At 52.0% G+C, this 25,742-nt stretch overlaps 7 protein-coding genes across 7 annotated transcripts; 2 read left to right on the forward strand and 5 right to left on the reverse strand.

Annotated features, from left to right (window-relative positions):
* Nucleotides 1–990: 990 nt before the first annotated feature.
* On the reverse strand, nucleotides 991–1,979 carry B0T26DRAFT_27744 (uncharacterized protein). The gene is made up of 3 exons (XM_060434137.1): nucleotides 1,860–1,979; nucleotides 1,128–1,795; nucleotides 991–1,029 (listed from the first exon to the last, which is right to left on the reverse strand). The coding sequence occupies exons 1-2, from the start codon at nucleotides 1,899–1,901 to the stop codon at nucleotides 1,148–1,150; spliced, it is 690 nt and encodes a 229-aa protein (XP_060302463.1). The 5' UTR covers nucleotides 1,902–1,979; the 3' UTR covers nucleotides 991–1,029; nucleotides 1,128–1,147.
* Nucleotides 1,980–2,352: 373 nt separating this feature from the next.
* B0T26DRAFT_736499 (uncharacterized protein) lies at nucleotides 2,353–3,081 on the reverse strand (the record flags this gene model as incomplete). The annotated part of the gene is made up of 3 exons (XM_060443330.1): nucleotides 2,353–2,473; nucleotides 2,536–2,594; nucleotides 2,704–3,081. 3 exons carry the CDS (start codon nucleotides 3,079–3,081, stop codon nucleotides 2,353–2,355), a joined length of 558 nt encoding a protein of 185 aa, XP_060302464.1.
* A 727-nt stretch (nucleotides 3,082–3,808) lies between these two features.
* On the forward strand, nucleotides 3,809–6,351 carry B0T26DRAFT_843004 (UV radiation resistance protein and autophagy-related subunit 14-domain-containing protein). The gene is made up of 2 exons (XM_060447568.1): nucleotides 3,809–4,871; nucleotides 4,956–6,351. The coding sequence occupies exons 1-2, from the start codon at nucleotides 4,274–4,276 to the stop codon at nucleotides 5,888–5,890; spliced, it is 1,533 nt and encodes a 510-aa protein (XP_060302465.1). The 5' UTR covers nucleotides 3,809–4,273; the 3' UTR covers nucleotides 5,891–6,351.
* Nucleotides 6,352–11,045: 4,694 nt separating this feature from the next.
* On the reverse strand, nucleotides 11,046–11,268 carry B0T26DRAFT_684956 (uncharacterized protein; the record flags this gene model as incomplete). The annotated part of the gene is made up of 1 exon (XM_060440857.1): nucleotides 11,046–11,268. A coding segment is annotated over one exon (223 nt), but the record flags the coding sequence as incomplete, so codon positions are not given.
* A 4,076-nt stretch (nucleotides 11,269–15,344) lies between these two features.
* Nucleotides 15,345–15,592, forward strand: B0T26DRAFT_684973 (uncharacterized protein; the record flags this gene model as incomplete). Its single annotated transcript, XM_060440858.1, has 1 exon — nucleotides 15,345–15,592. A coding segment is annotated over exon 1 (223 nt), but the record flags the coding sequence as incomplete, so codon positions are not given.
* Nucleotides 15,593–15,747: 155 nt separating this feature from the next.
* On the reverse strand, nucleotides 15,748–16,245 carry B0T26DRAFT_684974 (uncharacterized protein). Its single transcript, XM_060440859.1, has one exon. It carries the CDS (start codon nucleotides 16,159–16,161, stop codon nucleotides 15,907–15,909), a length of 255 nt encoding a protein of 84 aa, XP_060302468.1. The 5' UTR covers nucleotides 16,162–16,245; the 3' UTR covers nucleotides 15,748–15,906.
* Nucleotides 16,246–17,677: 1,432 nt separating this feature from the next.
* On the reverse strand, nucleotides 17,678–18,885 carry B0T26DRAFT_745624 (uncharacterized protein; the record flags this gene model as incomplete). Its single annotated transcript, XM_060444587.1, has 2 exons — nucleotides 17,678–17,840; nucleotides 17,939–18,885. 2 exons carry the CDS (start codon nucleotides 18,883–18,885, stop codon nucleotides 17,678–17,680), a joined length of 1,110 nt encoding a protein of 369 aa, XP_060302469.1.
* Between the last annotated feature and the right edge of the window lie 6,857 nt (nucleotides 18,886–25,742).

A 25,742-nucleotide genomic window follows, 5' to 3' on the forward strand; every position in this document is an offset into this window, starting at 1 on the left:
AACAACCCGCGGCAGATGCCTCGCAGCTCGTCGGGATACTCACTTTTGTTTTCGACAGCTGATGCTATTGGTTTGAACTCGTCGTAATCAGCAATCATACCAAGTAGTACTCTCATGTTCGATCATCAAATTCGTACCAGGCTTGGACCGCCTTGGAAGCTAGAAACGTCCCCATATCCACCTCGTCGCGGCGAGGCAACATCGCGAAATGCGCCATGGCACGGGGTTGTCGGGCAGCAAAATCGTACTTGCTCTCCGATCACTTTCGCTTTTTTTTAAAAAATAGTAGTACTAGTAGTCCGTGGAGGAGGAGCTGGGACTGGAAGGCGTTCCTTCCCTCTTTCCTCTTTCCTCTTTCCCCTTTCACCTCTCGAGCTCTCCCCCTCCCCCGCCTCGGGATAATGGCTGACTAAGACCACTTGTCAGCGTCTTCTTTAGCGTTCGTACCGTGACTTTAATAGGTCTCGGCTACCTGAATCATGCTACTACAGGCACTATCAGATTTATTACAAGGCCACTAGTGGCTATTGACAGTTCAGGTCAAATTACCACAATAGGCAAGATCAACAAGTGCTTGCAGTCAAGACCAAGGAGTCTTGGCAGACTCAATGCGAGCCTCTTTCTGTTTGTTCATAATTCATATATTCTGTATAATCCAAAAAGTGCCCAGGGGTATCATGTTTTTAAAAGTCCTCAGAACTCCATGCGCCTTGACGTCCAGCCGTCCCGTAGCTAAGGTACCTAGTCAGGCACTCATCTATCTCTTACCCTTCGCAAAACCCTTGAAGGCTGCTATCAACTTCAAAAAAGGCCCCTTCTTATTCCACGCTGTTGTTGTATCGAAGGTGCTGCTAATAACTGCACATCCGGATCCGCTATCCCTCGTCAGCAAGCGCCCAGGACACCAAACAGGGCAGGGAATGGGTGTGTGAGAGAGAGTTCAGAGAGAAGATTATAACTCGACATGTTCCGGCTCGGAACCCTGCAAACTCTATTTGGGAGCTGCAGCGTTCTCTACTAGATTTCCGGCTAAGGATGACGATACGATATGTGATCTCATCATGGTACGGGGGTGCGTGTGCCGTGCAGTAAAAGTGCAGGCTGGGGAAAGTCTTGCATCCACTTACATTCTTAGTCTCCTCCACCTTTAGTCGTCGTACGAAATTCGCCGTCGCTGGGCGGTGCGGTCCTCGTCGCCATTCCCTCCGTCCTCGTAGTCCAGCGTCTCCAGACCCTTGTCAACCACGTCCCATGTCCGCTTGCGCAGGTCAATTGGCTCTGCTGCCTCGTTCTGGTGGTCGTTGTAGCTGCTGTAGTCGTTGTAGTGGTTGTAGGCATGGGTATTGGTGTGGTTGTTGCTGTTATTGCCCCGCTTGCGCTTTTTTTTCTTGGCCGGGGGCGCGACAGGAGGCGTCGAGTGCGACGAGATCTCTCCGTCCGAGAGCTGGCCCCCGGCTTGCACAGCGATATCCATCTTGGGCGATGACGGCGTTGCCTCTATCATGCCACGGAGGGTTTTGAGCTCCCACTCTCGGAACCAGGCGATATCTGCGTCCGTCAGACATCGCTTCACGCCATCCGCGTAAAAGCCGAGCCCATTGGCGTTCTCGTTGAACTCTTCGTACTCCACGAACTCCACGTACTCCTCCCCAACATTGCCATCGTCAACCTTTTCGCTGGTGTTGATTGTGCCAGGTTCTAGCGGGGCCGCCTCGTTGGGGCGAAGGAAGTGCGTCTCAAAATGATGCGTTGCTGCCCGCGAGAAATGGGCCTCGTGGAAAGCCACGTAATCGTCCTGCGGGTAAAAACTGCTGTTAGAGCTTGATGATATTGTGGAATGGCTTGTTTGCAAGACTTACCGGGCTGATTTCTGGCACTTTGAATGGCGCGCCAGCCATCATTGCAGCCGCAAACTGCTGCGGAACCGATTTGCTTCTCCTAAAGTCAAGTTCAATGGGTTGGCGAGAAAGTTCAGGCAGCCGGGAAATAGCCCCGAGCGCAGGTCACGTGCCACCCCCAGGTGCCACAGCGGAGGACGAGACAGAGGAGAATTGACCAAGCGCGAAATAAAGCTTTGAATATGTCAAGTTCTTATTCACAAGAAAGGCTCCTAGTTTCTCGGAAACTAACGAGCTAAAGCCCCAGTCATTTGCGTGACGAGGTGAAATGATGCAACGATCAATCCATAGTCCCACACAAGCTCCCCCCAACGCCATAGAGTTCCGGACAATATGACCTATAAGAGGCAAAAAAGTGATTCATAACTGTCGTACAAGAAAAGATAACAGGCTCACGAGAACGACACACGCGAAACAAAAGCATGGAAGACATCAGTGATCTGTCGCATATGGGCTAGGATTGGCTCAACAGCGCCAATGCGCTCTGGAAAGCCCGCACGACTTCTGTCAAATGCTTCTTCTTCTGTGATAGGCTCTGCTCGGCAATCTTCACATATCGCTCTCTGGTTTGGAGTCTGCGGCGAAAACAGGCTAGTTAGCTTGGCAATCTTGTTTAGCAGGAGGACGCAAAACGTACCGCTTTACACCGCGCTCGCTGTCGTGGACGGATGCAGCAGAAGCCCAGACGTTGAAGTACTGAAGAGCGGCAGCATAGCTTAGTTAGAAAGTGCTCCTCCCATGTCATAGTATTGAATGTGGCAGAGTTGTTTGGTAAGTTGGTTGTTCACAGCGAACGGGGACTCACCTTAATCAACGCTTCAAACTCTTCAAGCAGCTCCTGCTCCTGGTGCCCCGAGTCGGCGAGCGCCTCTTCGTACCGGCTCTCAAACTCCTCCCAGTCGAAGGGCGCTAGGTGGCCCGGCGTGCTGGGCGACCGCTCGCTGATCTCGCGGTGGCCGTTCATGCGCTCCTTGGACCCGCGCGGCTCGGGCGTCTTGACCTGGGGTCGCCGGTTCTGCAAATCCGCCATGTTCTTGTTGCTGTCGAGGTTCATAGGCGGCGGTATGGCCGTCGTTCGGATCTGGTCTGAACGCCGCGCGCTCAGAGTCGGCGATGCGCTCTTCTCCGCGTCGTGCTCCTCTTTCTTGGGTGACTGCGTCGACCGGGGCGATGCGCTTGACATCACGAGCCACTGTTTTTAAAATTTCGGGCGAAGGTGGGTTTCCTGTAATCGCGCTGTCGCAAACCTAAGTACACACAAAGGACGGGCGGATTGCTCTTTCCAGGCCCGATATATCTTTGCGAGAGAAAGACTTGCCGAAGGCGGATCGATAAGCGCGTCCTGATAGCACACAACTGCTGGGTTCGCCTACCAGCCTAGAATTCCGAACGTATAATTTATTTCCTGTATGATTGGTATTCACAGCTATGCTGTAAATTTCCCAAGGCTTTGAAGAGTTTGGGGCCAAGAATCGCATTCGCAAAGGTTCTCTATTCACGGAAAGAAAGAAACTGCTACCATAGAAACGGTCTCAAATTGCGATGGAGAGATGAACCTGTCCCAACCCCGCATTCATGGCTCCTCAGGTAAGGTAGGCATTGGGGGAGAAAAGTCTAGCTGCCCAAGAAAGAGATCCCGCGCCTGCTGGTTGATTGGTGTGCCTGCCTATTTGCAGATGGGTTGATGAGTTGTCGGCGACTTTGACAGAGATGCTGTCGCAAATAGAAAACCGCGACTTGCAGGGGGGTCGATGGGCTCGTTGTCAGCGCTTCCGTCAGGCAACAGCGGCGATTGGTGCGCGTCGCTGTGGCGTCACTGCGGGTGGGGTGGAACGAAAGTGCACATGACCGGAAGGGTAATCCTAGGCGCGATAACGGCTCAAACTCCAACAAGCAGACCGATAAGGTATGGCGGGATCTTTGCCCGGTCCTACGGATGACTAGTTTCAGATGCTTCAGCCTACTTTTGGTGGTTCGCACGGCACTGACTGACGCCTTGCGACTAGCCATAGGTGACCGACTTCCTCACCTTGATCACCTTGCCTACCTTTAACAGGGTATCTTGTGTAATAAATACCCTGGCCCTCGCAGTCATTCCAAAACAAGTCTAAGATCCATCGTATCCTCGGTACTTTTTAGCTTCAAATGCATTCCGAGGCCGGCCTTCCTGCTCGGCCGCTTCCCTAACACGGCCAGCACCACGAGCACGCAGAACAACAAAAAAGGTATTTGCTTCCTGCTGCCTGTTGACCCTGCCCGCTCGTCCTTTATAAACCGAACTTGCCATTTGGAAATTCAATCTCGAGGTGTTCCCAACATCGCCCCGCCTACTGCTTTGCCGCGCACCGTACCCAACAACAAACAACATAGCCAAGATGAATTGCAGCGTTTGCCACCGGCCGCATAATGTGAACAAGTTGCCGTTTCTTTGCGCCGTTGATGCGAGGAACCATGTCTACGAGTGCCGAGTAGAGCTCGCTCAAGCTCTGATCCAGAATGAAGAAGCCGAGCAAGAGGTCAACACCACCATCGTGGCAAGCGAGTCAAACGAGGCGAACGGGTCCGCTGCGTCGCTCCCCAGAGCCCGCCTCGACTGGTTGAAGTCGGAAGAGGAGGCCACCGCCGACAGGACGAGCCAGATCATCGCCCAGGCCGACCGGCTCAAGGCCGAGATTGATGCGGCACGCAGCGAGATCGAGGCCAAGAAGGAGTCCATCGCCCTCAGAAAGTCGGACTTGGAGGCAGTGTCGACGGGCATCGCTGCCAGGAGGAGCAGGCAGCTGGAAGAGGCGGAGAGGGCTATTCACAGGACAAAATACAAATGGAACCGTAGCGCCGACACAATGGCGGCAACAAGGGCATTCCTCTGCGACGAAGCCGCCCGGCTCTATGGCCTCCGCCAGGTGAAGAAGGGCAGTGCCAAACGATACGAGATTGGCGGCGTCGAGATCGTCGAGCTACATGCCATGAACAGTACGCTTATTCCTGGTAGTCTCTGCTTGTTCCTCGCTGCCGTAGTTATTGTCGTCATTGCTCGTTTGCTAACTGGGCTGGCAGATGTGGCGCCCGAGGTGATTTCTACGTCGCTTGCGCACATCGCGCACATACTGGTACTCGCCTCCCATTATTTGGCCATTCGATTGCCCTCCGAGATCACGTTGCCCCGCCGTGAATATCCGCGTCCAACCATCTTCTCGCTTGCGTCGTCATACAGGCACGGCGAAATCCCATTTCCTGGGTCAGCCCTCTCGTCCCAGATTCCGTCTGGTGCAACGCGCGATGCCGAACCGAAACAGCATGTCCCGCGCCCCCGACCGCTCTTTATCGACAGGCCCCTTGCGATCCTGGCAAAGGAAGACCCGTCAGTCTACTCCCTCTTCCTCGAGGGAGTGTCTCTCCTCGCCTACGATATTGCCTGGGCATGCTGCTCACAAGGCGTCTCTTTTGGCGACAAGGACTCCTACGAGGACATGTGCAACATGGGACAGAATTTATGGCGGCTCCTTATTGGCGATCAGCTGCACCGGCGGTCTGTCGAGCCCGTCTTTCCGTCCTCTCTAACACCCCCCGTAGGCAGCCCCGTGAAGGATGGCGACGTTGTCGAGGCCACCAAGCCCAAATCAATGATTGGCCGCTGGTCCCACGGGACGGCACACACCTTCCTCGGCGGTGCTGAGGGCACAGAGTTCATTCGCAACTTCAAGATCCTGAGCCCGCTGAAGCTCGTGGATCGGCTGAAGAAGCGGCTCTCGAGCGAGGCGCCAATGCTGGAGTGGGAGAAAATCGAGGGCGACGAGCTAGAGGACGGGTTCGAAGACGGAGTTTTAGTAAGAGGCCATGGACGCAGTGGGTCTGGGAGTCGGGCCACGGAGCTCCTTGGAGCTGCCAGTGTCATGACTGTTCGGACTTTTGGCACGAGTGCGGGCATCTCGGAAAATGGCGCCAGCACAGCCAAAGGCACGAGCGGCTGGACGAAACTGAAGAACAGATAGGAAGTCGGTGATACGATAAATCTTTGTCATGTTTGTTGACTGGGGCTTTGCTCGTCGCAGGCCCCAGTTTCAATCACAAGCTGGGCCATTCCTAGAGGTTGGTTCTACACGGCCTTGCTGCTTTCGTCTTACCGGCTATGTCGGCCAGAGGGCTAGAGTCCGAGTCGTTCATCTATGCCTGGCAGGATTCGCACTCGTCTATCCCGAGCTGGAAACAAGGCCACTGGTCTGTGAAGTATCCGCTCGAAGGCGGTGCCAAGGAAGTGCAAACTTGGAATGAGTTTTTCAGGTACGGTAGATGGCGAGATCAGGATGTGTATATAAGACAACGGACTGTCTCGCGACTTTGATGTCATAGAGTCAGTAGAATCCAGACACAAATATCACAACGGTCTTCCATCGTCTACACAGGCACGCACATATATTATCCAACAGTGTCAGCCAAGCCGAAAGGGGTATTTGCACCTCTATGGTGGGGTTCTGAGACAAGGTGGTTCAGAAGCACAGAGTCCTTATCCGTGATGTTAAGTCCTAATGAAAGAAATGCTCGAGAGAACGACTGTTTCGTGATACATAAAGCAGTGAGCTTTTGATGCGCCGTTCGACTGAAGCCATCACAGGTAGGCAGTGTCCCCTGAATCGGGCAGAGTTCGGAGAATGGCATGTCACCAAGCAAACAGACACAAGCATAGCGGAATTATCAGGTGGCCGGTCAGCAATCTTTTGTACTGCGGTCTATACCCTCCCAGTGTGACCTTCAGCTCCGATTCTGAGCTCTATCCTGTCCACGAAATGATGAAAAGAAGATGTCCTCCACGAGAGAAATAGAAATAACCATGACAAACAGACTCGTGACTGAAAATACAGTCCCCGCCACCACCCGAGTATGATACCCACGAACAAAGAAGGGGAAAGAAAAGAAAACCCGTCAAACTCTTGACTGAAAAGACAGTCCCCACCACCACCCGAGTATGACACCCACGAACACAGAGGAGGAAAGTAAACGAAAAGGAAAAGAAAAGAAAAGAAACCCCGTCAAATTCTTGACTGAAAAGACAGTCCCCACCACCACCCGAGCTTGACGCCCGCGAACAAAAAAGAATAGGAAAGACATGAGAACCCGTCAACTTCATGACTCTCTCTGGCACGTTCTGCCTTTGTGTGGGGGGAAAAGAAAAGAAAAGAAAACCCGTCAAGCTTGTGACTCTCTCCCTGGCATTTTACGCCTTTCTCCATGGCACTTTATGCCTTTCTCCATGGCACTTTATGCCTGCCCTTTGAGAGGACAACAAAACCCTCGGAAATCCTCAAAAGCCCTCGGAAGCCCTCAATGCCCTCGGAAACCCTCAATGCCCTCGAAACCCACAAAATCCCTTAGAAGTAACCGATCCCCCGAAACCTGCAAGCTCACGCTGGGGGGGAGACACTGCTCCCCCGCCAGGTGAGCATGTAAGGTGTTAGCAAATTTTCGCAGATATCATCAAGAGAGGAAGAGGGGTTACATACCGCAATGGTTTAAGAAGTTGAGCATGGTGCCGAAAGGAGGAGAGATAAGAGACCTTTACCTAGGTTAGTAGGTTAGTAAAAGCCGCTGTACCTGTACCCATCAGTAGTTAGTAACCCCCCGGAGGAGTCAGGAGCACCAGTCGGTGCAGCCTATCTCGCATGGCCCACCATCTGCCCCTAGCAATCCCCTCCGGAGGAGGGGGCCGGGGGCCGTGGAGGGTGGCTGTTGTGAACCAAACTCTCCCCTCTTGCTCTCACGGTGACCCACTACCCCCCTCGGAGAGGGAAGGAAGGTGAGCAGAGAGGAGTTGAGAGTATTGGAGATTAATAGGCGAGAGGCGTAGGGGAGTCGAGAGGAGGAGTGCATTGCTATCTTCAGATTTCGAGACTAGCTATGAAGAGACGGGAAGTTATCAAGACAGCGAGCGGGCTAGTCTGAGCTGCGAATCCCACCCAAACATCCCGCCAAGAGCCCCGTCCAGAACCCCAGAGTCACGGCGAGCACGGCAGCCGCGCCCGCCATGCAAAGTACTGCGAGCAACACGCTCGCCATGCAAAGTAATACGAGCGACAACAGGACGAGTCCCATTAGCATCTCCCGGCTCATGCCCATCATGAACATCACGCCAAGGGCCCCGAAGAGAGCAGACGCGAAAGCCACACAGCCCCGATAATGACGAGCGTGAACGCGAGCGTGATACGCGGATCCGTCGACATGGTCAAGGATCGAAGGTTCTACTAGATCATCTGGCCGAGGGCCAGCATAGCTTTTTACAAATCCTGGGTGGCCTTCACCTCCTCTGTCCTCCGTTACCGCGCCGCTCTTGCCCCTTCCTTTCACCGTATTCCCTATCTGCTCAAAACGCACTATCTCGGCCTTCGTGAGGGTTGACAGATGGACCGACTTGCCCTCGATGGGAGGAGCGCTCGCCTCGTTACCCAATACCATCCCCCACCCGATCACCCAGGCCAGGCGATCACTTTTTACACCAAAACACCACATCTTTGAACAACCGTAGAATAGTCAATTGTGAAGCTATTCAAAAGTAAAAAGCAGATTTGGTTAGGTAATTGCATGTCCTTTAATTTCAGGGTAGATTTATTAGCCCAAAACCCCTAATCTTTACGCTACACCGTCGCAAATTAATTGCAAATTAGCGTCCTTTTAGCTTCCTTGTCTTCTTTCCTCCCTACCTCTGAGTGTGTAGTGTGTATTATGTTGTACCACCACCATGTCTACCTATACCGAAGACAATATGCTTAATGCATACCTTGATGTCACAGATAATAAGCTTTCGATTCGAAAATCTGCTCAAAAACACGGTATACCGTATACAACATTGAACGACAGACTCAAAGGAATACCCCCTAAAGATGAGACTGATCAGCCGCATCGTCGCCTTACGGCTGAAGAAGAAAAGCGTCTCATTTAACGGATCCTTCGTCAAGAGAGCCTCGGCTATGCCCCTAGCCATTCGCAAGTGTGTGTAGTATTGCCAGAACACTACTCGTAAAAAAGGGGGATAAAGAAGTCCTAGGGGAAAAGTGGATTGAGGGCTTCAAAGCCCGTAATCCTGAGATAAAACCCAAATAGGCAAGAGAATGGAAGCCGCTCAATTTAATGGCTTCACTCCCAAAGCCGTCAACTGGTATTTTGACATTAGGGAGAAAGTGACATTAGGGACAAAGAATACGGCTGGGTCAGGCCTGAGCTCACTTTTAACGTCGATAAGGCCGGCATTATGGCGGGCTTTGGTAAGAAAAGAGTCACCATGCTGTTTTCTACAGCTAATTCTATATAGGGCTGGACTCTTTAGTCCTGGGGAGCTCAGAGATTAGAAAAACATACCTCAAAAGTGACCATGGCCGTGGCTGGTCTACTATAATCGAATGCATTAGTGCAGGCGGCAAATTGCTTGATCCAGGCATTATTTTTAAGGGAAAAGAACTTCAAACGCAGTGGTTCAAGGAAGAAATGAACAAAATAGCCGATTGGAGATTCGTTATAAGCGAAAACGGCTGGACTGACAACTAACTCGCGATTAGTTGGCTCGACGATATTTTTATTCCACAAACCAACGCCTTACTAGGCCACGATAGCGAGGCTCGCCTCCTTATTCTTGATAGCCATAATAGCCATACAACGGTAAGATATAAAGCCTACGCTTTCTTTGAGCCTACAGTCTCACATTATTATAAAAGGACGAGTTCATGACTACCTGCTTCCACAACAACATATATCTCTGCTTCCTACCGGCCCACACCACTCACGGCTTACAGCCACTTAACAACGGCCCATTCAATGCCGTTAAAGCTTACTATAGACGTGAGCTAGCCAAATTAGCCAGTCTAACCGATGCAGCACCAGTTGATAAAGTTAACTTCATGCGCTGCTATAAGGTGGCTAGAGAGGAAGGTTTTACTTTAAGAACTATCAAATCATCATGGCGAACGACCAGTAATTGGCCTATAAGTAGTGTCACGGTCGCCACAGGGCTCATGTGACAGGATTGATTCTATTGGCTGCATTGTGCTTAGGGTGTGGCCTGTGCGCACTGAGCACCACTACCTATTTCTCCGCGCCCTGCGCGGACCCGGCGATAGATTCCTTTCTCTTCCTTAGCTTTGAATCCACATTCGTTGCTGCCTTCAACCATTGACATCCCTACTGCGTAAGGCGGGCCGTCACAAGTAGGCAAAAGGCGTTGAATCATCCAGAGATTCAACAAGACAGAAAAATGACCCCCGAGCCCCCGGCCCTCCCTGAAGTCCCTGATACCCCCGTGTCAGGCCGCTAGATAATGGATATGAGCAAGGGGGCTAGTCTAGGCACAAGAATGAAGTTCAGAAAGGCCGCCCGAGCAGTTGACGGGCTTCAAGCCGAGTTGGTTTTGAAGCAGGCACGAATCGAAGCCCTAGAGGCCGAATTGGAACGCTTGAAGCCAAAGAAAAGGAGGAAAATTCCAAACCCAAATAAACGGTTCATGACTTTGGCTACCATACTAATTGGTGGCGAGGCTCCCGCAGAGCATTAATTTGAGGCTCAAAATGCCGCTCAAGCCGAGCCGCAAGAAGAAGAGGTGGATGAAGAAGACGATGAGGATGACGCTGCAGATGACGACATTCCACCTGCAAGAATGACCAGATTAGGGCGTGCAACCGGGATGCCGGTACAATATATGGATTAAGCGATTAGTTAGCTACATTTTGCCATGTTTCATTTGTAAATAGCTTCACAATTGACTATGCTACGGTTGTTCAAAGTTGTAGCGTTTTGGTGTAAAAAGTGATCGCCTAGCCTGGGTGATCGGGTGGGGGGATGGTATTACGTTATTTTTCTCCACCTTTTTCCTATTTTTGTTCTACATACGCGCTAACTAGACCGCGCTCGGGACGTCATCCTCCCCCTCGTTAGCGGTATCTAGCGTATCTATTACAAACCACTCGACTGTTAGGGTCGTCTGTCTGTAAGGGAGCACGGGCTCCACAGGATGCTGGGGTTGGTAATTATGGAGATAGAACAAAGGGCAAGCTCCTATCGCACGGGTAATACAGTCAAATCGGAATGCCACTCAAAGTGTATGAGTGCAGTGAATGTGTATTGCTTGCTTGAAGAACCAAGCAAGAACTATCTAAGACCGTGGCTACGTGTAAGGAAAAGGACACCCCAAACACCAACTGCGCGCACAGGGTGCGCGCCCACCACTTGTCACCAACTGGCTAGAACACTGCCAGCTGGCATACGCTACGCCGTGGCGCCACGACCGCAGACTGATGCCCGGGCCGAACCCCTGAGCAGGTATATAAACAATGGCCCTCGCCCATCTTCCTTTGCGAGGGCCAGGTTGAAGTCTTACACCAATACAAGTCATTGCTCCCCTACCTTCTTGCCTGCATTGTGACCACCTTGATCAGGCGTACCTACCTTCTCTTACACCAAAACCCTAGCCTATCCAGACCAAACCTAATCTAACAATGTCAGACCCCCATCCAACAATATCGGACGACTTAGATATACCATCCCCCACCCCCCACCCGATCACCCCCCCACCCGATCACCCCTTTTACACCAAAACACTACATCTTTGAACAACGACTACGTAGTCAATTATGAAGCTATTCACAAGCCAATGACGGATTTGGTTAGCTGCATGCATATATTTTAAGCTTAATATGGATTTGTCAGCCCATGGGCCCTACAAATCTCTTTGGCGCCTCGCAAATGAAGCGTAATTTAACTTCCTTGTGTTCTCTTGTCCCTACCTATGAGTGTGTATTATATTGTACTGCCACAATGCCTACCTACACCGAAGACGACATGGCGAATGCCTACCTAGATGTAACGGATAACAAGCTTTCTATTCGTCAGGCTGCTTAAAAGCACGGCGTACCGTACACAACACTGAACAACCGGCTCAACGGCATCCCGGCTAAAGAAGAGAGCTATTACAAACCACTCGACTGTTAGGGTCGTTTGTCTGTAAGGGAGCACGGGCTCCACAGGATGCTGGGGTTGGTAATTATGAAGATAGAACAAAGGGCAAGCTCCTTTCGCACGGGTAATACAGTCAAATCGGAATGCCACTCAAAGTGTATGAGTTATTACAAACCACTCGACTGTTAGGGTCGTCTGTCTGTAAGGGAGCACGGGCTCCACAGAATGCTGGGGTTGGTAATTATGAAGATAGAACAAAGGGCAAGCTCCTATCGCACGGGTAATACAGTCAAATCGGAATGCCACTCAAAGTGTATGAGTGCAGTGAATGTGTATTGCTTGCTTGAAGAACCAAGCAAGAACTATCTAAGACCGTGGGCACGGTCATCGTATTTATCTAATTGTGGCGGGCCAGTAAGAGCACAGCTCTTACTTGCCCGGCAGGAAGGAGCTGCCTGGCACCGGGCACTGCTAGCGTGCCGGGCCATTTGCCTGGTGCCAAGAGCCCTCTTGGCACCGGGCACCGTCTGACTGGCTCAAGCGACGAGCGGGGTCCCCAGTCATGCCTGAGGCGCCCGCTTCCTGCAGCTGGTCCAGTACGAACCAGGTTCGTCACATGAGTGCAATGAATGTGTATTGCTTGCTTGAAGAACCAAGCAAGAACTATCTAGGACCGTGGCTACGGTCGTCGTATATATCTATCTAAGGAGGACCAATCAGAGTTCCTGACTCACATGCTCAGTTGTGCTCAGTCCTAGACGCACTGATCCCTACTGAGCTCCCCGCTCAGTGCGCTCAGTGGGTCTCGGCACTGATCCTACTGAGCTCCCCGCTTAGTGCGCTTAGTGGGTCTCGGCAACGGCCCCACTGAGCACTCCCTCATTGGATGCACCCTTGAGCGAGAGCCCCCCACCTTAAATGCTGTTCCAGCCAATCCACAGAAGGCGGGCAGCGCCCTCTGCACCTTTGAACCAGGATCGTAACAAGAGCGTTCAAACACCCCCTAGGCTTACAGAGCCTCAAGAAAAGCGGCTCGTGGAGTGGATCATCAAGCAAGAGAGCCTCGGCTATGCGCCTTCCTATTCACAGGTTTCTAGCATGGCTGAAAGGCTCTGCAAATCAGTAGGCGATTTAGAGCCTATTGGAAAGAACTGGATTACTGGCTTTAAAGCCCGGAATCCCGCTATTCAAAGCAAAGTAGGCAAAAGAATGGAAGCAGCTCGCTTCAACGGCTTTACTCCTAAGGCTGTCAACTGGTATTTTGACATCAGGGAGAAAGAATACGGCTGGATCAGTCCTCGGCTTACCTTCAATGTCGATAAGGCCGGTATTATGGCGGGCTTTGGTAAGAAAACAACGCCTATTGTCTCTTCCTATGTTAATGCTATATAGGGCTTGATTCATTGGTCCTAGGGACCTCAGAGACGAAGAAAACCTTCCTAAAAAGCGACCAAGGCCGCGGCTGGTCCACTATGATTGAATGCATCGGTGCTACGGGTACTCTACTTAATCCGGGCATTATTTTTAAAGGAAAAGACCTTCAGACCTCTTGGTTTGAGCAGGAGATGGAGAAAATTGCGCCTTGGCGCTTCGTTACCACTGAAAAGGGGTGGTCTGACAACCAAATAGCGATCAGGTGGCTTGAGGACATATTTCTTCCACAAACTGACGCCCTACTGGAATACCCCTTTGAAGCCCGGCTTATTATTCTCGATGGCCACGGTAGCCACACAACTGTAAGAGACAAGTCCCGTACCCTCTTTGGCCCAGTTATCTCATAGTATATATATAGGATGAGTTTATGACGATGTGCTTCCTGAACAACGTATATCTATGCTTTCTTCCGGCCCACAGCTCTCACGGCATACAGCCGCTTGATAACGGACCGTTCAATGCGGCCAAGGCTTACTATAGACGTGAGATGGCTAAATTGGCGAGTCTAACTGACTCAGCACCAGTGGACAAGATCAACTTTATTCGCTGCTATAAAGTTGCTAGGGAGGAAGCATTCACGGAAAAGACCATCAAATCATCATTCCGAACGACTGGTAACTGGCCTATTAGTAGGCAGAAAGCCCTGAGGCACCCAGAAATACAGCAAGACAAAGAAAAGACCCTCAATCCCCCGGTACTTACCGGGACCCCTAACACCCCGACTACAGGGCGTCAGGTCAAGGATTTGGGCAAAGGAAGCAGTCCAGGTACAAGATGGAAATTTGAGAAAGCGGCTCGGGCCGTTGAAAAGCTTCAAATGGAGCTTATTATCAAGCAGACTCGCATAGAGGTGCTTGAGGCTGATGTAAGGAAACCACCCTCGTAACCACCATGGCCACCGCCACCAGGGCCACCCTCGCCACCGTCGCCACTATCGCCACCGCTAACAGGGCCACGCACTATCGCCACTACCACCCTGGCTACGCAAGGATGACTCGTAACCCCTTTCACGTGTATATAGACCATGGCCTTCGCACACCTCTTTAGCTCAGGCCAGGTTGAAGTCTTACGCCAATACCAGTCATTGCTCGCCCTGCTTGTTGCTCCTATTGTGACCACCTTGATCAGGCGTACCTGCCTTCTCTTACAGCTGAGCTGGAAAGGCTGAAGCCGAAAAAACGACGCAAAATTCCCAATCCAAATAAGCGATTTATGGATTTGGGTACTATTTTACAAGGCGGTGAGCTTCCCGCAGAGCCCCAAATTGAGGCTGAAGCAGAGCCGCAACCCGAAGAGATTGAAGATGAAGAGGGTGACGAAGATGAAGAAGATGAAGAGGTTTTGCCGGTAAGACTGACCCGATCTGGCCGTGTAACGCAAATTCCGGCTCGCTATTATGATTGAGCATGTAATTAGCTACATTTTGATATATTTGGTATACGGATAGCTTCAAAATTGACTGCGTAGTCGTTGTTCAAAGATATAGTGTTTTGGTGTAAAAGGGGTGATCGGGTGGGGGGTGGGGGATGGTATCGGAAGATGGCGAAGGATCTTACTATACCTACCTTATCAAGGCCGAGCTAGAGGCGAAGTACGCCGATATTAAGGGAAGCATCGATAGCTACAATAGTCTACTCAATACGGAAAAAAACGACGAACTATTAGCAGCTATTATTAAAGCTAGTATTAAGGACTAGGAGTAGTAATTGGAAAATTATACTATACTACTTAAGAAGACCAAGGAAATATAGTTAGATAGATAGAACGTCCCCTATTGTAAGTGAAGGCAGGTACGCCTGATCAAGGTAGTCACAATGAAGGTACTGAAGAGAGTGAGCAATGACTAGTATTAGTAAGAGACTTCAACCTGGCCCTCGAAAAGGAAGGGGCGAGGGCCACTGCTTATATACATGACAGAGTGCAGGGCGGGCCATTGACAAAGGAGTGAGGTCTTGGCCCGCTCGGTACGCATGCGAGTTGGTCGTGTGTGTAGGTTGGGGGTTCTTTCCTTACAAGCGACTATATGCTAGACACTACTAATGTAAGAGAAGGTAGGTACGCCTGATCAAGGTGGTCACAATGCAGGCAAGAAGGTAGGGAAGCAATGACTTGTATTGGTGTAAGACTTCAACCTGGCCCTCGCAAAGGAAGATGGGCGAGGGCCATTGTTTATATACCTGCTCAGGGGTTCGGCCCGGGCATCAGTCTGCGGTCGTGGCGCCACGGCGTAGCGTATGCCAGCTGGCAGTGTTCTAGCCAGTTGGTGACAAGTGGTGGGCGCGCACCCTGTGCGCGCAGTTGGTGTTTGGGGTGTCCTTTTCCTTACATTTGGGTTTGGCGATTTCTCTAAGGCCCTCTCCATCTCTTCGTTGCCGAAATATCGGTCGAGGTCGATTGGGGGTATGTCTGAGTCCTCGGGATATAGTAGCGGTTACGCCAGTTATATCAGACAAGTCGGCTCCCTTCCAGAACTCTACGAGGGTGATTTTGCTGATTGCAGACTTGTGCAGAGATGCCGCACAGTGATTGACGAATGGGGAGATGTTGTTAACGAGAGCCGCAGTGAGCGAGTATGATGATTTTGCTAATTGCAGACCTATGCAGAGATGCCGCACAGTGATTGACGAATAGGGAGATATTGTCAACGAGAATCGCAGTAAGCGAGGGTAGGCAGAGAGTCGCAGTGAGCAAGGGTGATGATTTTGCTAATTGCAGACTTGTGCAGTAAGCGAGGGTAATAATTGGCTAATTGCAGGATTGTACAGTGAGCGAGGGTGATGATTTGCTGATTGCAGACTTGTACAGAGATGGAGCACAGTAATTGACGAATGGCAGATGTTATCAACGAGTAGGGAAATCGACAGGATCCCAGTCCCGTGGTGCCGGAAGGACACATTTCTGTCGCGCGCCAAAGTCTTGAATACTATGTTGCTTCCTGAGTGATGAGAGCCGGAGGCTTCGAGGCCAATGGCCTCTACCCCCGAGCCCTCCCTTCTCCTCTCCTCCCCCCCTCACCTCCCCTCTACCCTCTAAACCTCCTACTACTACACCGCACCCTACGAGGACCGAGTGTTTACTTTGGGACTGCTTTGCCTTTTTTTCTTTCTTTTTTTCTGTACAGTGTGGCTCTTTTTCCCCCTTGTGTGCAAGTCCCAGCCTCCCGCGCCCCCATGTCAGACACCTTGGTGCCCCTTTTTTCCCTAAGCTAAAGCTCGTGCCCGACTCAACCCTGTAGTCTTCGGTCGGGCCCTCTCCCGCCCACCTCGAGCTTGTCAGACACCTTGGTGTCCCCTCCCTTTCTCCCATCCGCCCCGAGCTTGTCAGACATCTCTATGTCCCATCCTTCTCTCTTCCCTCTGCCAGGCACTATATCCCCCTTTCTCTTGCTGTGGTTCTTTCTCCCCTGAGACAAGACCTGCCAGCGAATAGCTATATAGAAAGACGAAAAAGAAATATGCTAGTGGCTAGCTCCACTGAGGAAATCCGAATTGGTTACGTGGATTGTGGCTGTCTCGCCCCGTGCTTAAAGGGGTCCGACTTTTTTGGTGACAGCCTGTCGTAAAAGGTAATTACCGCGGCTGACTGTTCAGTTGCCTGAGCCGCGCGAACTGAAGAATGTTCTGGTGACCGGTTGTCGGGAGAGAGATTGGCGGAATTTTTTTAATTTTTTTTTTTGGTTTGACGCTCTGGTAGCCCGTCGACAAATGATGTTTATTAGTGCGGCCGGCTGTTAAGTCGCCATGGCGTGCGAAGTGAAGATACCACCCTCTGCCAGAAGGTTTGGGTAGTCGACAGGCCGCCAAAAGGTTGTTTGGTTTGGTTGGCGGATTCCGCATATTAAGGAGGCGAGGGCGAGAGCGACAATGTTTTGAAAGGTTGTCGGCAGCCGAAAAAAGGGGTTGGTACTGCCCATCCCACTGCTAGTGAGGTTTGGGCCAAGCAGACCGGCGACAAAGAAATCCTGAAGTCGCTACACACTCCTTGCCAGGGATGGTAAGCCAGTCGAGCAGGCTGCTGAAAGAAGCCTTGGTACCGCCCGCTCCCCTGCCCAGAGGGATTGGGCCTAGTCGAAACAGGTGCTAAAAAGATCTTGGTAACGTCCGCACCCCGTGCCAGAGGGCATGTTGGACTCGTCGAGCAGGCGACAATGAAGATCTTGGTACGTTCGCGCCCCGGCCCAAAGGGTTTGGATTAGTCGAGAAGGCGCCATAAAGAAGTCATGAAAACGTCCTCACCCGTGCCCAGGGGATATCGGACTCGTCGAGCAGGCGCCAAAAGAAGTCGTAAACACCCTCACCCCGGCCCAGGAGGGTATTGGGCTCGCCGAGCAGGCGACAAAAAGACCTAGAAAACTATCCGCCCCTCCCCTGCCCACGGGGGGTTTGGATCCGAGACGAGACGAGACAACCGAGCTAGTTGTTGGTGGCGGCGGCGGCGGCGGCGGCTTCTTCTGCAGCATCCATATGCCACATGGCCTCCAAGTCGTCCTCCTCGTCTACGGGAACTATACCGCTGCCATGGGAGAAGTCGGGCGTCGGCGGCACATCGGGAATGCTGAGCCGCTCCTCGTAGCCCCTGGCCCAGCACACATCACCTTCACCCTCCCGGCCAGGCCCCGTGGGGCAATGGCCATTTCAGGTTCCTCGGCAGCAGCTACAATGGGCGCAACGGACTGCGCGGCCTCCGCGTCTAATCTAGCATTTTCTGCCATGAGTGTAGCTGCAAGACTCTGACAGTAAAGCCTGTCGGCCTCCTCGGCCCTGCGGGGTTTCTGCTCTGCCTCGGCAGCCAATTCCTCGGCTGCCAATTCCTCGGCTGCCTTGGCCTCGGCGAGCTTGTCGGCGGACCTGTTCTGGACCAATGCTTTGACCTTCCAGCCAACATGCTCATACTTGCAGTCGTTCACTGTCTTCAGTGCTTCTCCGCTCAGGAAGCTCGACTCTACTATGAGCTTCGGCGAGTCGATATCCGACGGATACGTAGGTACCGACGGCCCCTTTAACCCGAATGATATTGGGTTGACCGTTGGCCGCGGAGACGTGCTCGTTCCGAACTGGATCGGCGGCACCAGGCTGAGCACAGCGGGGTTTGCTGCAGTGATGGGCGTGGCGAATGGGTTGAAGATCGGCGTTAGGCTAGGCCGAGCGAGGTTTGCTGTAGCTAGCGTAGGCATTGTGTTGAAGTCGAAGTCCGCCATTGGCTGCGACCCAGCCTCCTTCTCCTGCTGGAGCTGATGGGCGCGTGCGCGGTCTGCTTCTTCCAAAGCGAGACGCTGCTCTTCCAAAGCGAGACGCTCCTGCTCTTGCTGTTGTCGAAGCTGGTAAGCTTGACGGTCTGCTTCCTCTTGTAGCTCGCGTTCCTTTTCAAAAGTGAAACGCTCCTGCTCCTGCTGTTGTTGAAGCTGGTAAGCTTGGCGGTCTGCTTCTTCCTGCAGCTCGCGTAGCTGTTCAAAAGCGAGACGCTCCTGCTCTTGCTGTTGCTGAAGCTGGTAGGCTTGGCGGTCTGCTTCTTCCCGCAGCTTACGCTGCTCTTCCAAAGCGAGACGCGGCACGGCATCGCGCGAGCTAAGCAATTCTTGCCAGGGTAACAGACTGGCGAAAGCTCCCAAGCTCGACAGCATCGTTTTATCTAGGTAGCTGTTCACCAGAGCGAGGGAGCTCTGTTTGTTGCCTTCACTTGGTGTCAGCAGCAGCAAGCTGATACCGTCGCCGTCAAATCGATTCACCAATCTCTACCCCAGTAATTGATTAATTGTCGGTGCTCCTGCTCCTGGCCAAGGCCCATGAAGGAAAAAAAACATGTCTCTCCACGCTGGGGCAGCCATGCTGCTTGGTTATTTTGAACTCCGACTGTCTAATCATTTTCTGTCGGGCGGGGCCGTTTCCAACTGCCTTGTTTCAAATCAAGTCAATTACACACGACTCCCGCTTTTTCTTCACTGCTCAGGAACAGACCAATTTGCATTTTTCACTATGCCATCACCCACATTTGAGCATACAACAGCAAAAATGAACAGGTTTGCAGATGCGGAACAGCTCCCTGCTCTCCTCTTTAGATTCTCAATTCCTTTTCATTTGCTGCTCATGCTGGGCTGGCTAACCGTCCTGGCTTGCCTTGATGTGTCGTTAAAGCTGGAGTCACGTGGTTGCTCACTTTGCCCACATTCGATGTGTTAATTACGTAATCAAGGCCACCCACTTTGAACCTCACCTCGAGAATAGAGGGAAGAACATGGAGGCAGCGCCTTGATAGGAAAACAGTCGCTGTCCTCTATTTCTTTATAGATATTGGTTTTCTTATGGATCTTGGAAAAAATATAGGCTCTCATCGCGTAGTTAATTTCCTTCTCTTTTTTGACCTTTTGTTTACCATGCCCCACCCCCCAACGGATCACCCTAGCAGTAGATCACCCTAGCAGTGGATCACCCTTTTACGCCAAAACACTACATCTTTGAACAACAACAGCGCACTCAATTGTGAAGCTATTTCCAAGCCAAATATGGAAAAATGTAGCTAGTTGACTGTTCAATCTATAAATTGTGCTGGCACACGAAGTGCACCGCCAGATCTTGTCAGCCTTGCAGGCAACTCTTCTTCAGCCTCATCTTCATCATCCACCTCTTCAATTTGAGGCTCTGCTTGAGGCTCTGCGGGAACCTCGCCGCCTAGTAGTATAGTCCCTAGGTCCATGAATCGCTTGTTAGGATTGGGAATTTTCCTTCGTTTTCGGGGCCTAATACGTTCCATGTAAGAGAGGGCAGGTACGCCTAATCAAGGTGGTCACAATGAAGGCAAATAGAAGGGTGAGCAATGACTGGTATTGGCGTGAGACTTCAACCTGGCCCTCGCAAAGAAGAGGTCGAGGGCCATTGTTTATATACATACTCAGGGGCTCGGTCCCGAATGTGCTTGTGGGCACAAGGCGCCCGGTATTGGCTTAGCGGCTCATGCCAGCCGGCAGTGGTCTGGCCCGTTGGTGCCAGATGGTCAACGCGTGTAAGGGAGTACGCGTTGGCAGGCGCTTGGTGAGGTGGGTGTCCTTTTCCTTACACCCTGCTTCTTTACAGAGTCTTGAAGCAACGCTAGATACTGTTGAGTAACTCGGAGCAAAGCTGAGTCTTTCCTGCTTGACGATGCACTCAATGAGCCGCTTTTCTTGAGGCTCTGTGAGCCTGCGTTGTGTTTGGAGGACCTCTTCTTTGGGGGGGGGGGGGGGGGGGGGGACTCCGTTGAGTCGTCGGTTCAACGTTGTATAAGGAACTCCATGCTTTTGAGCCGATTGACGAATAGAAAGCTTATTGTCTGTGACGTCTAGGTACGCATTGACCATATTATCGTCACTTTGTTCAGACATTGTGGTAGTACAAGACGCAATTCACACTTAAAGGTAGGGGGGGAAGAATGTCAGGAAGCTAATTTGGAGTTACTTTGCGACGATGTAGCGAAAAAAGTGAGGCTTCTGGGCTGACAAATCCAAACTAAGATTAAACTACATGCAATTACATAACTAGCTCAATTGCCTACTTGCGAATAGCTTCACAATTGACTACGTTATTGTTGTTCAAAAAGGGAGTGTTTTGGTGTAAAAGGGTGATCCACTGCTAGGGTGATCCGTTGGGGGGTGGGGTATGGTATTCTTCATTGCAGAGAAAGTCGTCTCCGACTATTGACAACGTCTACTTGGAGTAGTGAGCAGATGGAGATAATTAATAATTGAGGAGGTCCTTCAACTAGATTTAACTAGATTACAAGTGAGATTTTCTAGCCGCAGCATCTCTCTGGTGGCTCGTCCTAGAAGCATATATCTCCTAGTGTTTTGTTGGATTCATCAGGTACCGGTACTGGAAACAACAGGGCGTAACTGCACACCGAAAACTGGTGGTTCAAGTGATTGATGATTGTTGTGTGTCTATAGAAGAAAGAGGTGGCCGTAAGCCACTTATATAGACTCTGTGACCCTGCGCTCCACCGCCACCTGTGTATAGGAAGGGGCCTCTTTGGTCAGGCCGTAGCGGACCGATCAATCGATCGGTAAGGTGACGATGACGTTACCGTTGGCCGGCGTAGAATCGTTGAAGAAGGTGCTTTGGAATCCTTCTTCTTGTAAGTGAAGGCAGGTACGCCTGATCAAGGTGGTCACAATGAAGGTACTGAAGAGAGCGAGCAATGACTGGTATTGGTAAGAGACTTCAACTTGGTCCTCGCAAAGGAAGGGGCGAGGGCTACTGCTTATATACATGACAGAGTGCAGGGCGGGCTATTGACAAAGGAGTGAGGTCTTGGCCACTCGGTACGCGTGTGAGTTGGTCGTGTGTGTGGGTTGGGGTACTTTCCTTGCACTTCCTCACTGCCTTCAGACTGGCCGTCTTCGTGGGCCTGTATGAACTGTGAGATGCTGTCGTCTACGTCGTTGTCGTCAAAGCTCTGGGTTCCTTCGTACCAGGCTAGGAACTGGGCGTACGTGGCGGTCCGTTGACTGCTTCGTATATGCTTGTTATCTCTGAATCGGTCGTAGGCCTGGCGTCTTTCTTCCGTCGTACGAGTTGTCGACCAACATCCGGGTTTGCCGCATACGTAGCACTTCTTAGTAGGCGGTAGCCCTCAGGCCGGGAAGGTGCGTTTTCCCTGGTCCTTGCGCCCGAAGCGGGCCTCACGGCCGTTGCCCTTGAACGTTTGGTCGGTCCAGTGCTGCCGGGCTTCCTCAGGGGCGGGGGTGTTGGTGTTGAACTGGGTGTTGAACTGTTGGCTTTGAGCCTCAGTTGCAATACTAACTGCCCATCGGAGTTGGTTACGTACACCTTTGTAGGTTGCGGCCGGGTTGTACAGGCAGAGGGTGCATTCAGGGATCCCTCGGCATGCGTTGAGGACTTGCATACGAAGTAGCTCTTCTGACTGGTGGGTAGCCGGCAGGGCGTGCTGAACCCTGCTGAGCCTTTCGAATAGAAGCTCGAGGCATTCGATCCTTGACTTTCCTGGGCTTTCGTCGATGACCCTACGTAGCGTAGTGCTATACCACTCCCGCAGGTGTAGCAGAGTGCGTTCTTCACTCTCGAACTCGGCCTTGGTTCGGGCGATCAGTGTGGCGAAGTCGTAGCCGCGCCCGTAGAGCCAGTCATAGTAGTAGGCCAGGGCCCGGCTCTTGAGCATGGTCGGGAAGGTTACGGCGTACTGGCCCTGGGTAATACCGAGCCGTTGGCAGCAGCTCTGGAAGATGACTAGCTTGGAGGCGAACACATCGTATGTATCGCCGCCGTACTTCATCTCGTCGTTGTAGATCTCGGCTAAGTCAATAAGCTGCCTTGCGTTTGGAGGTTCTTGCAGTACGAGTGGGTACTCGAACTGGGCGGCTCTGGATCGAGGGTGCTGGAGGCCTTGGTGAGGGTCGTCTGCAGGCCTGCGTTGCTGAGGGTACTGGGGGCCCTGGTGAGGGCCGTCTGTAGGACTGTATTGGTCCCTTTCGGTGAGGGGCTCCCGGGTAGCGTGGCTGCGTTTTCGGGTTCCTCCGGGCCGTCGTTAGGCTCCTGGATATCCCAGAGGAAGTCAGGGTCAAGGCTGTTGATTCTGAAGGCCTTGTTCCGGCCTATTTCGTACTTGACGTCCGTAGCGGACCAGACGTGGAATTCCTCGGCGAACTGTACCCATGCGTATCTTCCTGTTAGGGGGTTGCGCTGCCAGCAACGTAGGATGAAGTGCACGTGGCCGCTGATTTGCTTGATCGTTGGCGAAGCGAGCTGATCGAATGCGGTTAGTTCGCCCCAGGTCATAGGGTCTACCTCTCCCTGAAGGTCGGGCGGGACCGGGGGTCCGAGGGCAGTACTGTGGGGTTCTGAGGGGGCCAGTTGGCTGGGCGTGGAGACCGGGGACGTGATGCCGTCGTTCTCAGTGCCCATGGCCATCTTGGGCGTGTACGAATGAGTCGTTGACTGGCCTGGAAAGTCGGAATGAACCGTTGACTGGCCTGGAAAATCGGAATGAACCGTTGACTGGCCTGGAAAGTCGGAATGAGCCGTTGACTGGCCTGGAAGGTTGGAAGTCGAAGGAATGTTGACAAAAGAGGCGGGAAAATGAAGGAGTGTTGGAGAGGGCCGAAGAAGTGAAGCTGGATGAATTAAGGTAGAATGGAATAGCTGAAGGTGGGAAAAGAATGAAGGAAGGTAGAAAGGAATGAATGAAGGCAAAAGAATGAGTATTCAACGCGTAGGTCGTTGTTGTTGGCCTGGGAGGTCGTCTTCCAGGGCTTGTTGCGTGGTGGACGCTTGGTGACGCCAGGGAGACGGTCACGACCACTTCTTCCGTAGATTCAAAGGTCCTCAGGCTGCAGTTGAGATTCGAGGCACGAATGCTCCGTTATACCTCCGTTATACCGTCTCTTCCGTAGGCGGGGATGCCTTCCTTAGCACAGGTTCGAAGGGAGGGCCGGCCTTCGGGTCGACCGTTCTCTACAGCGTGTTACGGCACGGCCGAACTATGACCCGTGGTACCGCAACCATGCACTGGCTGCAGGACCCACACTACAGCCCCACTGTTCCCAGACCTGGCTGCAGGCTCCATCCCGCAGCCCCTCTCTTCCCAATTAGGACTAGCCCAACTGCCCCACCACTAAACCACAAAACCACAGCCTGCAGGAATCGCAGGCTTCTTTTCCTTTTCCTTCCTTAGCTTAGTTATTTTACGAATACAGCCATTCTTTACTTGCAGCATTGACTCTCGTATATGCCTGCCTTCACACGGCGCTGCCTCTTCTGTTTGTTCCTTGCTGATCTGTAGCGTGGACTATTATCCCAACAGTGGTGAATTGACCACTAGTCAGTGTTAGATTCACTAGATACACTAGGTGCCGATACTAGAAGCAACAGGGCGTAACTGCACGCCGAAAACAGGTGGTTCAAGTAATGATTGTTGTGTGTGTCTCTAGATGAAAGAGGTGGCCGTAGGCCAGTTATATAGACTTTGGGACCCTGCGCCTCCACCCCCACCTGTGTGGCTGATGTATGCGCCACGACTGCCACCTCTGAGTGGCTGACTAGCGCGTTATTTCAACGTGTTTACAGTTGCGTACTACTGCTGTGTGTATTCGCTCACAATATTCGTATGAAATGCTTGCCTATCTAAGTGGCACAAGGGCTTCCTAATTAGAAAACAATAAGTATACTTGTAGGTTGAATTTCGCCTGGAATTGACCCACTTTTCATGGAATTGAACCACATCTTCCGGGCCCTGGTTAGCATGCCTCTGTACTTCATTCTTGGCCTCGGAATGCCCTCATTTCGGGCTGATTACAACGCTTCCCTTACCCTCTCTCAATGAGTATAAGGAAGCGTTCTTTTCTGTACTTTTAGACCTATCAGGCCAGACAATTCAATGCGCTGTCAACTTCCATCACGGGCAAGATTGTAAACTCTTGTCTAGATCGAAATATTATAGAGTATGGGACTGGAAGTGTCCTAGATGCTGGGTGACTTGGCTGTCGGTGTTCCCAGCACCCTTGAACTGCCCAGGCCCCGTATCCAACCACCAAATACGCGAGCTGCCCGGCAGAGTACAAACTGAGACGGAGTGAATAGCCATGTGGCAGCTGAGAGTTTCCCGTTTACCTGCATTGCGGTATCTCAATTTCGGTTCTGCATTGTCCAAGGCTGATTCGCTCCGGAGATCTTCCTTTTGCTCGCCACTTTGGTCGTCCGTATCCCCGCTCAGAAATGGGAGAATGGCCGTGGGACCTTCACCAAGGGCAGGGTTCAATGCGAAGAATGCGGCGCGGGACGAGTGTTTGAACGTTCAGAAGGCGCGCATAGGTGTATAACCCCTGTGGCTTGGTAGGGTGGTTTCTTCCTCGATAGACATTCAACACCGAGACGATGCAATCGCCACAACCCTTATACCTTATCTCATCGTGGCCGTGCCTAATGGGACTATTAATGCGGCGGATGGCATATCACGCGCTTTAAGACGTGAAAGACGGTGCAGCGCGCCTGTGTAGGAGGCAAAGCTGGAGTTTGCCGGACACGTGCATTCGGGCTTCTACAGAGCGGTACCTAAGAACGAGGCCAAGATGCCACGGCACCATGTTGCTGCACTTGCGCATTCGGGATCAATGCTCGCCTGGGCTTCAAATACGCCCATATCGCACGTGAGTCCTGGGCCCTTGTTCCTTGTTAATTTGTTCCTGGGACCTGGATCCTGGATACCGATGCTTGTAGTTTGTGTGCACGTCGAAACCAAGCGCGCAAGACGTTGCCCTTATTCGCTACAACGACAGGTGCCCTCAAGTAATCAAGAAAGTTGCCGGGTCTCTCGGGATCCGAAACTAGGGGTCTTCTCGAGCGGAGTCTTTCTGAATCGTGAGTAAAATAGCTAAACATCAGTAGTCCTTCTCGAGGCACCATCCTTGATTCAACCTTGACGTTGGCTTGCTAAGAAATCAAGGGTTAGGGTCTAGCGTCAGCTAGCTAGACGCTATTCCCGATTAGGCTGGCT

This window comes from Lasiosphaeria miniovina (genome assembly GCF_030549165.1).
Source record: "Lasiosphaeria miniovina strain SMH2392-1A chromosome Unknown B0T26scaffold_1, whole genome shotgun sequence".
NCBI lineage: Eukaryota > Fungi > Ascomycota > Sordariomycetes > Sordariales > Lasiosphaeriaceae > Lasiosphaeria > Lasiosphaeria miniovina.